Below are 16,334 nucleotides of genomic sequence, written 5' to 3' on the forward strand. Positions count from 1 at the left end.
GGAAGCAACATACTCACGTTTGTACGTTGTTACACTCCACGTATCTGATTGTGCTTACTGTAAGCAGCACTGCATGTAGTATAATCAGCACAGTCTTTTGTCATAATGATGTGTCATAACTTATATGTTCAGGCATTACCTGAAATGTGGCACGTTCTTTTTCCCTTTTTTTTTTACATAGTTGCCTCTCTACGTAGGCTTTAGTGTACGTTGAAATGCTTCTAGACTTTCGAATCTCGTAGCTGGGATGAGTTCAAAAGTTAAAATGCATCACGATGTGCCGCTACGGAACCTATTTTTAGGACAGAACATGAAATAATGACATTCCTGTGGCTATTTTTCGGTAAAAGAAACATGTTGCAAAAAAAAAAAAAATTCTTCTGACATGGAATATTTTCTGCTGTTCTCCTTCTTCTTATTCTTTCGTTTCACTCTCTTTGGGGTAGGGTGGATCAATCATTTCCTAGTGCGTTGTTCTTTTCTTAGGTCCCAGTATTTCTTCATTCTTTCTGATCTTGTTTTCCTCTCTTCTTCCGAGATGAAGGGTTTGGACTTTTGTGTAGATTTGTCTTGGAACCTTGTGTTTTCATCTTTGGTAATTAATTTAGCTGTTCCATCGATAAGTGAATTTTCTGAAATCTTTAATTCTACTAGGTCTTTCTCAGTTTCTATAAAGCAGATGGGTTTCGTTTTGTGGTTACCGAAAAAGTCAATGATTTGTTTGGTTAATCTGTTGGAAGTCATTCTCCGAAGATGACTATAAAAATTTATCCTCCTTTCTCGCATAGTATCTGAGAGTTTTTCAGTTTTCTTGTAGAAAGTTTCACTTTTGATGTATATAATCTTATTGTCTTGAAATTTTAGTCCTACGATTTTTCTTAAAATTTTTCTTTCCTTTAACTCAAGTTTCTCCATTTGGCCTTTGAAATTCATGTTAAGTGTTTCTGCTGCATATAGTGCTTCTGGCTTAACCAGTGTCTTGTAATGTGTAATTTTGGACCCCCATGAAAGGGACTTTTTGTTCTATGTATTTTTTGTTAGTTGGAAGGCCAATTCAAGCGTATTTTTTCTGGATTCCATTTTTTGCTTTTATTAATGATGTAAGAAGTTTTTCTGTCCTTCTGCAGTACTAATAATGAAACCGGTCTTATAATCGACAGATTTCTGTTCATCTATAAAAAAAGCATAATATTGGTGCAGTCCCAGTCAGGCATCAAACACTTGGAAATACCTCAAGATTTGGGTGTCATTGGGTGCATACTGGATAACTTATGCTGCGAGTACATCCTTCACCTAAGTAACTGGATGTTGTACGAAATCAGGAAAGTTGTATTATATCTAATGAAATTAGAACAGTTTATTTAAATTAACAAGTTTTACACACGCTTGAAGACAGTACTGTGTGCGAGAATACGACGACGACGACGAGTGGAGATGGGTGGGCTAGAGCGGCACCTCGCAGACGAAGTACCTCTCGATGCGACAGCTGTCGTCGTCGATGACTCCTTCGTAGCTGACGCTGGCGCAGTTTTCGCCCGAGACATACCTGGGATGGTCGGAGTTCCAGTTCTGATATCGGAGGGAGCTGAGAGAGTCACCTGAAATAATGGGAACAGTCAGTTTAAAATTTACGTACTTGGTTGAGATGTAGCAAAGAAAAGATTTATTCTTTATTTACTTAAAATTTAGACAATACATCTGTTTATGGTTGCGAAAAGTGACAACTGGCCCTAAATAATGGAAGGTGTTGCGTGATCCACATGTTTACTGAAGGAAATCCTTAAAATTTGGGTTCCGCAATAAATCTCACTAATTGAAAGCCCATAAATTCAACTAAATACCTAAGGATTACAACTACGAACAACGTAAAATAGAAAGAACACACAGATAAAGCTGTGAGGAAGAAAAGCAAAGACTGCGTTTTGTTGGCAGAGAACTTAGAAGATGCAACAGGCCTACTAAAGAGACTGACTACTCTACGCTTGTTCGTCTTCTGCTACTATGCGGTATGGGGTCCTTAGCATAGAGGATTGACGGAGGACATCGAAGAGGATCAAAGAAGGGCATCTCGCTTTGTATTATTGCGAAATAGGGGGGGGGGGGAGGCGACAGTCACGGATATAATACGCTAATTGGTGTGGCAATCATTAAAATAGAGTCGTTCTTCGTTGTGGCAAGAACTTTTCACGAGATTTCAACAGTATACTTTCTCCTCTGAATGGCAAAACATTTTACTGTCGCAACCTACAATTGGAGAAATGATCATCGTAATAAAATAAGAGAAATCAGAGCTCGTGCTCAAAGATTTAAGAGTTCATTTTTCCCAAGCACCGTCCGAGAGTCGAACTGCAGAGATAAAGTCTGAAAGTGATTGGATGAACTCTCTGCCCGGCACATTGGAGTGAATTGCGGAGCAGTCGTGATACACCTGTAGATGATATACATTCCTTTCCGAAAGGCCTATATATCCGATCCCAGGTGCTGTTCATGATCTCTTTAATCCTCTCGAATCAACGGCGCATTGAAGTTTCCTCATTGTTATGAAACACGCAGATTTACTGAAATGTGGGTATGGGAAGAATTAGAGACGAGAATTAAAGTTCAAGGAGAAGAAATAAAAGATATGAGGCTTCCCAATGACATTGTAGTTCCATCAGAGACAGTAAAGGAACGGAAGAGCAACTGAGCGGAATGTATAATGTCTTGAAAACAGTTCATGAGACTGACATCAACAAAAGTAAAACAAAAATAATGGAATGTAGTTGAATTACATCGGGCGATACTGAAGCAATTAGATTAGGAAATGAGACACTGAAAGCAGTTGACGAGGTTTGCTGATGATGATCGAAGTAGAGAGTATATAAAATATAGAACAGCAATAAGAGGAAGCTATTTCTTGAGAAAAAGGTACATTTGTTAACATAAATTTAATTGTTAGTAAGTCCTTTCTGAAAGTGTTTCTCTGCAGTGTAACCCTGTAAGGAAGTGAAACGTGAAGTTTAAACTGAAGGCAATAGAAGGTTTTGAAACGTGGAACTACAGAAGAGTACTGAAGCTTAGGTGGGTAGATCGCGTAGCTAAGGAGGATTTACTGAACTGAATTGGGGGAAAAGAAATTAGTGGCGCAACCTGACTAAAAAATAGGATCAGGTTCACGGGACTCGTCGTGTAGCATTAAGGAATCGTCAGTTTGATGATGGAGGGAGGTGTAGTGGGTAAAACTGTACATCGAGGGCAAGTATTGACTATACTACAAAGATCAAATGGCTATCGACTGAAGCAGTTATTGTGGCCGAGCGGTTCTAGGCGCTACAGTCTGGAACCGCACGACCGCTACGGTCGCAGGTTCGAATCCTGCCTCGGGTATGGATGTGTGTGATGTCCTTAGTTAGGTTCTAGGGGACTGATGACCTCATAAGTTAAGTCCCATAGTGCTCAGAGCCATTTGAGCCTTCTTTTTTTTTTTTTTTTGGGAAGAGCCACATCGAGCCAGTCTTCAGACTGAAGACCGCAACACAAACTTCTGACTAATGTAATTCCGTGTGTTTACACTAGTGTGCAATTAGAAACAGGTCGGATGATAACGGAATAGCGAGTAGGAGATAGGGAACGTGCTGTCTTCCCGCGTGTCGACACACGTAACGCAGGACAAGAGGCGCACAACTTGACACGATTATGCTTCAGAGGCCACATCCTGTGCCAACTCTCAGTGTTAATTTTTTTTTTTCCTATATGCTGTGTGAACGACGAGTGGCTGAAGGCTGAGGTGAAGATGTATTGTTAGGCCTTAACGTCACTCGCAATCACGAGAGAAAAAGCGGAAGAAGTGCGCACGTATTAGTGTGCAGATGCAGCTATAGCAAAATTATGAGTAAATATTTCATTAGATCCACAAAAGAACTAATCAGGACTTTTTAATGAGTGCGAGTTGTTCTCCGGAAAGATGGAGAACTCAAAGTACGAATGGGACGCAAATACGTATATGTGATGTACATGTATAGAAAAACAAATGATTATAATTCAGAAAAATTGGATAATTACTCGAGACATAGAGCTTCACAAATAGAACAAGTCAACAATATGTTGGTCCACCTCTGACCCTAAAAAAGAAGTTATCGGCTTGGCATTGATTGATAGAATTTTTAGATGTCTTCATGAGGGGTATCGTACCAAATTCTGTCCAATTGGCGCGCTAGGTCGTCAAAATCCCGAGCTGGTTGCAGGGCTACGCTCGTAATGCTCCAAACTTGTCAGATGGGACGAGATCCGGCGACCTTGCTTGCCAAGGTAGGGTTTTACAAACGCAAAGACAGAGGAATCTGTCGCCATGTGTGGGTGGGGATTACCTTGCTGAACTGTGAGCCAAGGACTGCTTCTTGCCATGTGACAACAAAACGGCGCGTAGAATAGCGTCGACGTACCTGTGTGTTGCGAGGCTGCCGCGGATGGCAGCCAAAGGGGTCTTCCTATCAAAGGGAACGGCACCCCGGACCACTGCTACCATCATACGTGATGGGCGACAGTCCGACTGGGCCGCCTCTACCTGACCCTCATGTACGGGGGTGCGGGGCAGACCGCGGCATCTGCCCCTGGTGCAATTTCAGAGGGCGCCGAAATCGTATTCTCGAAGAAACAAACAAAGCGCCTAGCTTCCAGCGCACATTGGTCTATCGATTGTTCGTATGATTTCGAAACGCTTCCCTGTTGGTTTTTGAACATTATTGAACACATTCTAAGTTGATTTCTGAAGAATAAAAGAGTTGATTTTTGAATGTGTGACTTCTGTACGTGATGTCTCCGCCAGGGGAATCTCTGTCGCATGTTGTTGTTGTTGTTGTTGTTGTGGTCTTCAGTCCTGAGACTGGTTTGATGCAGCTCTCCATGCTACTCTGTCCTGTGCAAGCTTCTTCATCTCCCAGTACCTACATACTTCTGAATCCGATTAGTGTATTCATCTCTTGGCCTCCCTCTACGATTTTTACCCTCCACACTGCCCTCCAATGCTAATTTGTGATCCCCTGATGCCTCAGAAGATGTCCTACTAACCGGTCCCTTCTTCTTGTCAAGTTGTGCCACAAACTCCTCTTCTCCCCAATTCTATTCAATACCTCCTCATTAGTTATGTGATCTACCCATCTAATCTTCAGCATTTTTCTGTAGCACCACATTTCGAAAGCTTCTATTCTCTTCTTGTTTAAACTATTTATCGTCCATGTTTCACTTCCATACATGGCTACACTCCATACAAATACTTTCAGAAACGACTTCCTGACACTTAAATCAATACTAGATGTTAAAAAATTTCTTTTCTTCAGAAACGCTTTCCTTGCCATTGCCAGTCTACATTTTATATCCTCTCTTTTATATCTTCGATCACCATCAGTTATTTTGCTCCCCAAATAGCAAAACTCCTTTACTACTTTAAGCGTCTCATTTCCTAATCTAATTCCCTCAGCACCACCAGGGTTCATTGGACTACATTCCATTATCCTCGTTTTGCTTTTATTGATGTTTATCTTATATCCTCCTTTCAAGACACTATCCATTCCGTTCAACTGCTCTTCCAAGCCCTTTGCTATCTCTGACAGAATTACAATGTCATCGACGAACCTCAAAGTTTTTATTTCTTCTCCATGGATGTTAATACCTACTCCCAATTTTTCTTTTGTTTTCTTTACTGCTTGCTCAATATACAGATTGAATAACATCGGGGAGAGGGTACAACCCTGTCTCACTCCATTCCCAACCACTGCTTCCCTTTCGTGTCCCGTGACTCTTATCTGCCATCTGCTTTCTGTACAAATTGTAAATAGCCTTTCGCTCCCTGTATTTTACCCCTGCCACCTTTAGAGTTTGAAAGAGAGTATTCCAGTCAACATTGTCAAAAGCTTTCTCCAAGTCTACAAATGCTAGAAACGTAGGTTTGCCTTTCCTTAATCTTTTCTAAGATAAATCGTAAGGTCAGTATCGCCTCACGTGTTCCAACATTTCTACGGAATCCAAACTGATCTTCCCCGAGGTCGGCTTCTACCAGTTTTTCCATTCGTCTGTAAAGAATTCGCGTTAGTATTTTGCAGCTGTGACTTATTAAACTGATAGTTCAGTAATTTTCACACGTCGCATATAGAAATAAAAAACTTTCCCGCAGACAAAACGGGACGGGGCAATACGAGCTGAGCCGAATAAACCCGAACGGGTGAATGCTACTCGCTATTTGTTTATGTGGTTGATTAGGTGTGCGAATGATAACCGTTATTAGCGAAATCCGTGGAGTCAGGCTACCAGAGTGGAAATAAACGACTAACAGGAATAACGGGTAAGAAAGATTACACATTATTTTCTCAGTGTATCCAACAAAATGAGGTTTCGACAGAAAGATTTTGCCAGATCACTACACTACTAACGGCCATTTGTACAGTCTGCAGTTAGCAGTCGCTTCAGTTCTATTCTCGGAATAGCGCGTAGGACGCGCTGTACGAACACGTAATGACGCCTAAGCGGAGAATAAACGCAGGATACCTAGTCCGATGATTCTGGGAGGGTTAGTGAAAGTAACCCGGAGAAAAAGTATTGACAATGGCAGGAATAGGTACAGAATTAGTGATGGCAATATTGTTTGTTACAACAAGGAAGGAGAAGAACGGCGACCTCGCAAAAATTTTATGGACGAATATGACGATTCCAAATTTATATAAAAATGTCGTACTACTATTTTTGGAAGTCATGCTTGTGAAACTGGAACGTATGAATGAAATGTGAAAGTATTTCCTAAAATGAAACTTCTTGCTTGTAGGAGGCCTAATAGGCATTTGATATTGCTGCTTCGTGAATTATATGCCGTCATGTTACTTATGTAAATAAGGTAGGTAAAAAATGACCACTTCTGCCAAATTAGTCTCGGTTATTTGGCGTGCGTTACAATTGCTACATAAAAGAAGATTATTAGCTAATAGGCAACACACAGTGCAAACTTTCTGAAGAGTTTCTTATTCTCTCGGTTACAAATAATCTCACCTAGTATGGTGATTTTTAAGGGGAGGGAGCGTGGCAAACCGCCCGATTGGAAGCAGCACATTGTGCAATTTCCACTGTCCTGAATATAGGCTTGAGGACATACATTATAAAATATTTCGGTCACTTCCGTTTGTATCTGTTAAGCACCGTCGTTAGGGGCCCACGGCAGTTGGTCCACGGCGAGCGTCTGAAGTGGTAAGATCTCCGGCTTAGCGCATCTCTGCCAAGTCCGTAGGACAATGGATTTCTAACTGAAAATTTAATCACCTTTATTTCAGGTTTAGATCTAAAATATCTAATGTTATCTTAAATTGCAACGCAGTGTAATTCGAGTGTGAAGTTCAGAATATCTTCCAGTAGTTGCTTTGTCACTACTTTGTGAGTAAAGTGGAACCACGTGTTGGTCAGTAACTCTAACTAAGATCATCAATCTTAAATGCGAATGTGCGTGAGATTATAAAGTCTCATCTTGACAATATTTTTCAATATAGCAACTTTTCTTTATGTTCAACCCACGTGAGGTGTACTTTGTGATACCAGTACCACGTGCTTATACAATTGTTTGACCCATCAGGATAATAGTAAGACGATAGTAACCAGTTCGAGGTTTTTCTTTTGTAAATTGCGTTTCGATGTAATTTATTGTAATTATCAAAATTATTGTGGAGTTACACTCTTTTTGTCAACCAAGTTGACCACGTGAAGCATGTGGTGTAATCATCAGCTATTCTTTTCGGGAAGATTTCACAGAGAGTTAGTGTGAATTTAGTATACCAGTGTGTGGTAATTTCATGACGGACAGGATTGCGCTACGAACGTAACTTCTTTGGGTGAAAATTGAATCGGTTGGTTGTGGCTAATTTCCTCTCGCATATGTTTGAACGTTCTTCGTGTGTTATTTTATGGATGCAGTGTTGTATGCAGTCTCCCAATCTTGGCTCCATATTTGATGTGTTCTATAAGATTACAAACTCACATTTTCACAATCCTAAATAAGGCACTAATTTAGTTATGAATCAAGTTTAATATGCTGAAATTTTAACCGAATAGTGATCAATGTTAAAATAAATGTCCAAATATAAACTGATTTATTTCTTTTTATTTAAATTCTCTTATATATATATATATATATATATATATATATATATATATATATATATCAGGTTGTCGTATGGCTATTAAAAGATTATAATTAATGTTAGTCTGGTTGGGAATGTGGTAAGCTAGACTGGATACCTGGTGAAACAGTTGCTCAGTAATGCAAGGTTAACTTCCCCAGATAGCTCACAGCTTTTAACTCGCTTTTATTGTCTTGAATATCAGCACCGCTTTCAGAACAACTTAATGCGTCACCATTACAGTGTGTCAAGGCGTCCTGGACATCAGTGGGATACGAACCTGACTGTCGCTTGCCATACGGCCCGACAACTAAGAGTGATGGTCTGGGACGCCATTTGATTTCATAGTAGGACTCCTTTGGTGGTCATCCCCGGAGCCCTTACAGAACATTGACGAAATTCCACGGCCCGGCCCATTGCCCTTCATGGCAAGCCATCCGGGGCTCGTGCTTCACCAAGGTAGTGCCCGCCTGCACAAAGCTGCGAGTTTCTCCTGCTTGCCTTCAAACAGTACGTCGCCCAACGAGGTCGCCCGGCCTCTCCTCAGTTGAGAAGGTTTGGAGCAGCTCGGGATTTTGATGATCGATCTAACGCGCTAACAGGACACAGAATTTTGCACCGAATCCCTCAAGAGGACATCCAACAACTCTGTCAATTAACACAGAGCCGAAGAGCTTCTTGCTTAAGGGCCGGAAGCTACCAACGCACTACTGGCCATTTAAATTTGTGAATCTCTTCCTCTTGAATAAATCATCCAATTTATCCGAAACGGAGATCATTTGTTCGTCTGTACTCTTACATTGGATAGACCGATTTCCGTCCCATTCGGATAATTCTTTCGTGGCGTGTCGTTTCCTGTGTCTTAGAATATATCATCCATACGTGTGTAAAGGAAGTTACACAAGAAACGTCACCAGTAAAACTTTCCAAAAGAGAAGTTGTTGTAGGGAAAACGTTAAACCAGCAGAAGCTGCATGTCTGTTAGTGTTTCGTTTGCCCGAAAAAATGTGGGGAATGATTCGCTGACAGATGCAACAATAGTTTCATTAAAAAAAGCTTGAGGTATAGAAAAGTAAAAGTCATGCGATTATGAAATACATTTAGAACAACCGGAGCTGAAGTAAATCTACTATGAAAGGAGATCGCTCATGCGAATAGTGAATCAGATCTCCTGCGTCATTCTAAACGTAGTGCGAAACCGAATATCATAGCTGGCACAATGTTAGAGAAACTTAAATGTAACAATAACAAGAGAACATGGTGTGGTATGTGTTTATTCTGCACATTGTATTCTTGGAAATTAAATCCCCAAAGGATGAGTTGTTCTCACTTATTTTGGAAAAAAATTTCGGAAATTTAGAATGACAAATGCCGATATGGAAAAAAGACACATGTTTCGAAAGTAATTGCAGGCTATTTTCAGGAAGCACAAGATGCAAAAAGCTCAATTCACTAATTTTTGAGAACGATGACGGTTGAAAAAGAACTGCATTTCAAAACTTGCCTGGTAGTTTATGTTTTCGTTAACTTAGGGTAATACACTACTGATGAGTCTACAAATTACCTTTGTAATCATGCCCTAGTGTTTGCGTTTGTTCCTTTGCTGCTTAACTGGACTCAGCTCGTTGCTGTGTGTGGAAAGTTGTAGCGCTACCTCTGGTCCAGTCGCCTCTCAGATATTGCTACAATGTATTGATTATCCAGCTAGATCAAGCAGTAACAAGAATTCAGTTCAAATGGTAGTCAACAGAACAAAAAGCACGTGAAACGTGTGCGAATTAGTGCCATAAAAGACAAGTTACTTGTTCTATACCAATTCCAGCTAACAGAAGCAGATGAATACGAATATTTTCGGACGCTATACACATATCAAACTGTCAACGGAAGGTATTATGCTGTTGTGGAGTCACGACAGTGATTGGTACTTGAAACTATCTGAATAACACAGTGTAGATAATTTTATTTATCTTCGAGGACCAGTACGTTTCGTATCATTAGGGATATGAACAGCTTGACGTGCTTAGGACTTCTGTTACTATCGGCGCTTTGTGTAGCAACTCTGAGGCACGTAAAACTTTAATGGAGTCTAGAAGCATCGTCGCCGAGAAAAGTAACACCTTTGCTTCAAATATAACTCTACAGTACAATTATTATACATCAGTAACAACCTTCTTCTAAAACTATCATTATCTGCCTGGGGAAACAGTGAATATACAAGTGAATATTCGTTGACGTAGTATGAAAATATCATCTAATTTTCATAATGTAATTTTTTTCCCGCTTCGTTGACGTGTTCAAGTGTTCAGTTGTAGCTTGATCGTTTCTTTTGGCTTCGTAGGTATCTAAATGAAAGACGTGATTTCAACCTGTCACAGTTTTCTCTGCCAACAGATTAGAATAAACTTACCTGACGATCTGCTGTTCTCCGAACCGTGACGGCGTTGGTGTCGTCTTCACCTACGGAAAGGCTTTCCGTTGTTTCCTGAAATTAATTGGTTAATGAAGAGAGGAGGGGAGACTCAGGTACCGTAACGGACAGCTAAGAGAAGGCACACATACTCGTATTCTCATAAATAAATTGCAATGAGACGCACTCTCGATGCAAACAGATGATAACCAGCCAGTCCATAATTTCTGACAACACAGGCGACCAGCAGGATCGCTGTTTGCCAAGCCAAAAGTGCATGGAAAGACATAAAATACGAACAAATACAACTTTATCTGCTCCAGTCACTAGAGATTCGAGCCACGCGGCTCCCCTCCCCCCCCCTCCCCCCCCCCTCCCCCCCCCCTCACCGCCTCCTCGGAGGTTCGAATCCTCCCTCGGGAATGGGTGTGTGTGTTGTCCTTAGGATAAGTTAGTTTAAGTTAGATTAAGTAGTGTGTAAGCTTAGGGACCGATGACCTCAGCAGTTTGGTCCCATAAGACCTTACCACAACTTTCCAATTTTAGAAGATTCGAGCAACCAAGTTGCTGTAGAGAGCTATGATCAGAAACACCTTACAGGCACTCGGACAGGCGAAGCCCGGCAGTGACTATGGCTGTTGTATACGACTGCGAACGGCAGCTGTTGAGCGTCCTAAATATGTTGCCAGTGTCTCTCAGACAGTCTGTGTAGTTGTGAGTGGGCCATGTCGGAGCAAAGTGTGTTCGAATGTGTGCAGACTGCTGGAGGTCGTACGGAGACTGCTTCCGTAATCGGCGTGGACGATGTGTTTGCTGTTTGAAGAGGCATCGTGTGGAAGAATTATACCGCATACAGGGAAAACGTCATCGACTAAGTCACGCTCAGGACGAAATTGCGTGTCGAGTCATCCAAACGGACGGTCATTACACCGGATTATGACTTAAAATAAGAGGGCAACAAGTGGAAAAATCGCTACGGAACTGATTGTCGCACTCGCAAAACGTGTTAGCGCCAAAAGAACACCAAGGGAGCCATAACATCCGGACTACGGAGCAATGGAAGAAAGTCATTTTGTCTGATGAGTCTTGTTTGCACTATTTTTAGCGTCTGACGGAGTTTACGTCTCATGAATGAATATGGCGGAGTGCGATGATGATTTGAGCAACCACATGCAAAGATTTCTCTGCAAGTTTCCATTACTGCCACAGATTATGTGACCATTTGGGCTGGTCAGCTACACTATGTGTCCAAAGTACCCGGAAACCCCCCAAAACAGGTTTTTCATATTAGGTGCATTGTGCTGCCGCCTACTGCCAGGTACTCCATATCAGCGGCCTCAGTAGTCATTAGACATCGTGAGAGAGCAGAATGGGGCGCTCCGCGGAACTCACGGACTTAGGACGTGGTCAGGTGATTGGGTGTCACACTAGGTCCATAGCGAGGGGGAAACGTGAAGCGACACGTACAGCACAAAAGCGTACAGGCCGACCTCGTCTGTTGACTGACAGAGACCGCTACAGTTGAAGAGGGTCGTAATGTCTATCCAGACCATCACACAGGAATTCCGAACTGCTTCAGAATCCTCTGCAAGTACTATAATAGTAAGGCGGAAATTGAGAAAACGTGGGTATCATGGTCGAGCGGCTGCTCATAGGCCACGCATCACGCTGGTAAATGCCAAACGACGCCTCGCTCGATGTAAGGAGCGTCAACATTGGACCATCGAACAGTGGAAAAACGTTGGTGTAGTGACGAATCACGGTACACAATGTGGCGATCTGATGGCAGGGTGTGGGTGTGGCGAATGCCCGGTGAACGTCATCTGCCAGCGTATGTAGTGCCAACAGTAAAATTCGGAGGCGGTGGTGTTATGGTGTAGTCGCGTTTTTCATGGAGTGGGCTTGCACCCCTTGTTGTTTGTCGTGGCACTATCACAGCACAGGCCTACATTGATGTTTTAAGCACCTTCTTACTTCCCACTGTTGAAGAGCAAATCTGGAATGGCGATTGCATCCATCGGTAACGCTGGAATTCAATATGGTGTTGGCCCCCCTGGCCTTGATGACAGCTTTCACTCTCGCAGGCATCCGTTGAGTCAGGTGCTGGAAGGTTTCTTGGGGAATGGCAGACCATTCTTCACGAACTGCTGCACTGAGGAGAGGTATCGATGTCGGTCGGTGAGGCCTGGCACGAAGTCAGCTTTCCAAAACATTCCAAAGGTGTTCTATAGGATTCAGGTCAGCACTCTGTGAGGCCAGTCCACTACACGAATGTTATTGTCGTGTAACCACTCCGCCATAGGCCGGACATTATGAACAGGTGCTCGATCGTGTTTAAAGATGCAATCGCCATCCCCGAATTGCTCTTCAACAGTGGGAAGCAAAAGGTGCTTAAAACATCAATGTAGGACTGTGCCCTGATAGTGCTACGCAAAACAGCAAGGGGTGCAAGCCCCCTCCATGAAAAACGCGACCCACCATAACACCACCGCCTACGAATTTTACTGTTGGCACTACACATGCTGGCAGATGACTTTCACTGGGCATTCGCCATACTCACACCCTGCCGTCGGATCGCCACATTGTGTCCCGTGATTCGTCACTCCACACAACGTTTTTACACTGTTCTGTCGTCCAATGTTTATGCTCCTTACATCGAGCGAGGCGTCGTTTGGCATTTACCGGCGTGATGTGTGGCTTATGAGCAGCCGCACGACCATGAAATCCAAGTTTTCCCAACTCCCGCATAACTGTCGTAGTACTTGCAGTGGATGCGGATGCAGCTTAGAATTCCTGTGTGATGGTGTGGATAGATGCCTGCCTATTACACGTTACCACCCTCTTCAACAGTCGGCGATCTACGTCAGTCAACAGACGAAGTCGGCCTGTACGCTCTTGGGCTGTACATATCCTTTCACGTTTCCACTTCACTATCACATCGGAAACAGTGGACGTAGGGATGTTTAGGGCTGTGGAAATCTCGCGCACAGACGGATGACACAAGTGACATCCTATCATCTGACCACGTTCGTAGTCTGTTTCCGCCTAGCGCACCATTCCGCTCTCTCACGATGTCTAATGACTACTGAGATCGGTGATATTTAGTATCTGGCAGTGGGTGGCAGCACAATGCACCTAATATGAAAAACGTTTGTTTTTGGGGGTGTCCGGATACTTTTGATAACGTAGTGTATCACCTAGCTGCTGAGGTACCACGCGATGGATAGATGGGAGAGAGCGGATGGAAGTGACGGAGTCTACATGGCGCCCATGGCAACCCGTCTTCCAGCCACACAGGTAAGCTGAGACAGGCCCTTGTCTTTGCGTAGCACACAGCCCTATGTCGCAGGCAACAGGTAATTTAACTCCATCTACATCCATCCGCATTTGTGAAACCTACTTACATCTACATCTACATCCATACTCCGCAAGCCATCTGACGGTGTGTGGCGGAGGGTACCTTGAGTACCTCTATCGGTTCTCCCTTCTATTCCAGTCTCGTCTTGTTCGTGGAAAGAAGGATTGTCGGTATGCCTCTGTGTGGGCTCTAATCTCTCTGATTTTATCCTCATGGTCTCTTCGCGAGATATACGTAGGAGGGAGCAATATACTACTTGACTCCTCGGTGAAGGTATGTTCTCGAAACTTCAACAAAACGCCGTACCGAGCTACTGAGCGTCTCTCCTGTAGAGTCTTCCACGGGTGTTTATCTATCATCTCCGTAACGCTTTCGCGATTACTAAATGATCCTGTAACGATGCGTGCTGCTCTCCGTTGGATCTTCTCTATCTCTTCTATCAACCCTATCTGGTACGGATCCCACACTGGTGAGCAGTATTCATGCAGTGGGCGAACAAACGTACTGTAACCTACTTCCTTTGTTTTCGGATTGCATTTTCTTAGGATTCTTCCAATGAATCTCAGTCTGGCATCTGCTTTACCGACGATCAACTTTATATGATCATTCCATTTTAAATCACTCTTAATGCGTACTGCCAGTTAATTTATGGAATTAACTGCTTCCAGTTGCTGACCTGCTATTTTGTAGCTAAATGATAAGGGATCTTTCTTTCTATGTATTCGCAGCACATTACACTTGTCTACATTGAGATTCAATTACCATTCCCTGCACCATGCGTCAATTCGCTGCAGATCCTCCTGCATTTCAGTACAATTTTCCACTGTTACAACCTCTCGATATACCACAGCATTATCCGCAAAAAGCCTCAGTGAACTTCTGATGTCATCCACAAGGTCATTTTGTATATTGTGAATAGCAACGGTCCTACGACACTTTCCTGCGGCACACCTGAAATCACTCTTACTTCGGAAGACGTCTCTCCATTGAGAATGACATGCTGCATTCTGTTATCTAGGAACTCTTCAATCCAATCACACAATTGGTCTGATAGTCCATATGCTCTTACTTTGTTCATTAAACGACTGTGGGGAACTGTATCGAACGGCTTGCGGAAGTCAAGAAACACGGCATCTACCTGTAAACCCGTGTTTATGGCCCTCTGAGTCTCGTGGACGAATAGCGCGAGCTGGGTTTCACACGATCGTCTTTTTCGAAACCCATGCTGATTCCTACAGAGTAGATTTCTAGTCTCCTGAAAAGTCATTATACTCGAACATAATACGTGTTCCAAATTTCTACAAGTGATCGACGTTAGAGATATAGGTCTATAGTTCTACACATCTGTTTGACGTCCCTTCTTGAAAACGGGGATGACCTGTGCCCTTTTCCAATCCTTTGGAACGCTACGCTATTCTGGAGGATTTTCCTCTGTTTTAGCTGCCAATGAGGCGAACGTTGTACAAGTTTTAAGGTTTTGTCAAATATCTGACTTGAAAAAAAAAACAAAAAAAGGGGGAATGCCTATGTGGTAGCTCAGCACGTATGCAACTAACACGCAACAAATAGTTGCTGTTGCGTATATCAGAGAGAAACATATTTAACAATGTCAGAGAAATGAAAAGGCCTGTTTGAGCCGTGGCGGGACTGGTGGCAGGACTATCGTTGGTTAGGCACTTCGATTCCCTCTGGCAGAAGTCTGTCTTTGGAGCGTGGGCCCGCTCGGGATATAGCGGGCAGTACGGAGTGGAAAGGGGGACAAGGTTGGGCACGGCAGGCGGAAGTGTGCGTATTAGTGAGACGACGGCGAACACGGCGTGACCGAGTACGGGCGGCAGTTAGCGCTTGACCGTACTGGGGTCAGTGACAGCGGGCCGGCGCTGTGGCTTCTGGGCCACCTCGTGAAGCTATGCGTGCGCTCGCTTCCGTGAAGGAACACGCTGTTAGTATCGGACTAAGCAACGTCTGGTGTCTTCGCCACATCGATCCAGCAGCTGGCATCAAGTTAAGTAATTCAAGTCCTACCGACGATTAGTGAAATATAATGATGATTGCTTTTGAGGCAGCAAAGTGTTGCAAGGTCTGTGATGTGATATTTCGTGCCTCTTATTGTGTGCTTCGCTCCTTAATAGTATTGTTCTTACTTCATCTGGCAAGTGTCTAATTGACACGTGTGCGCAGCCTTACCGAACGATCTATGTTCCGCGCCTAAAGATTGCCCTGTGGTACCTTACAGGCCCACATAAGGTGCTCCATGTGATGCTTGGGTTTTAATGAGCAATTTCCGTTTGCATCATTCGTGTAAGTGGTTCTGCTTAAAGGAATGAAATCAGTTTTATTATTGTCAATTTTATCAAAGTAGTTTTCTGTATAAGTTTGAGTATTAAGGTGAAGGAACGGTTGTTTGGTTCCCTGTTGTCGCTTCTGATTTATATTT

General features: G+C 43.0%; 1 protein-coding gene across 1 annotated transcript in view; it reads right to left on the reverse strand.

Annotated features, from left to right (window-relative positions):
• Positions 1 to 1,306: 1,306 nt before the first annotated feature.
• Positions 1,307 to 16,334, reverse strand: part of LOC124717260 (hemolymph lipopolysaccharide-binding protein-like) — a 74,315-nt gene continuing 59,287 nt past the window's right edge. Inside the window, exon 5 of the mRNA XM_047244066.1 lies at positions 1,307 to 1,598. Within this exon, the coding sequence (XP_047100022.1) occupies positions 1,444 to 1,598 (155 nt within the window). The 3' untranslated portion in view covers positions 1,307 to 1,443. The remainder of the gene's footprint in view (positions 1,599 to 16,334) is intronic.

Source organism: Schistocerca piceifrons, chromosome 9 (assembly GCF_021461385.2).
Source record: "Schistocerca piceifrons isolate TAMUIC-IGC-003096 chromosome 9, iqSchPice1.1, whole genome shotgun sequence".
Classification (NCBI taxonomy): domain Eukaryota; kingdom Metazoa; phylum Arthropoda; class Insecta; order Orthoptera; family Acrididae; genus Schistocerca; species Schistocerca piceifrons.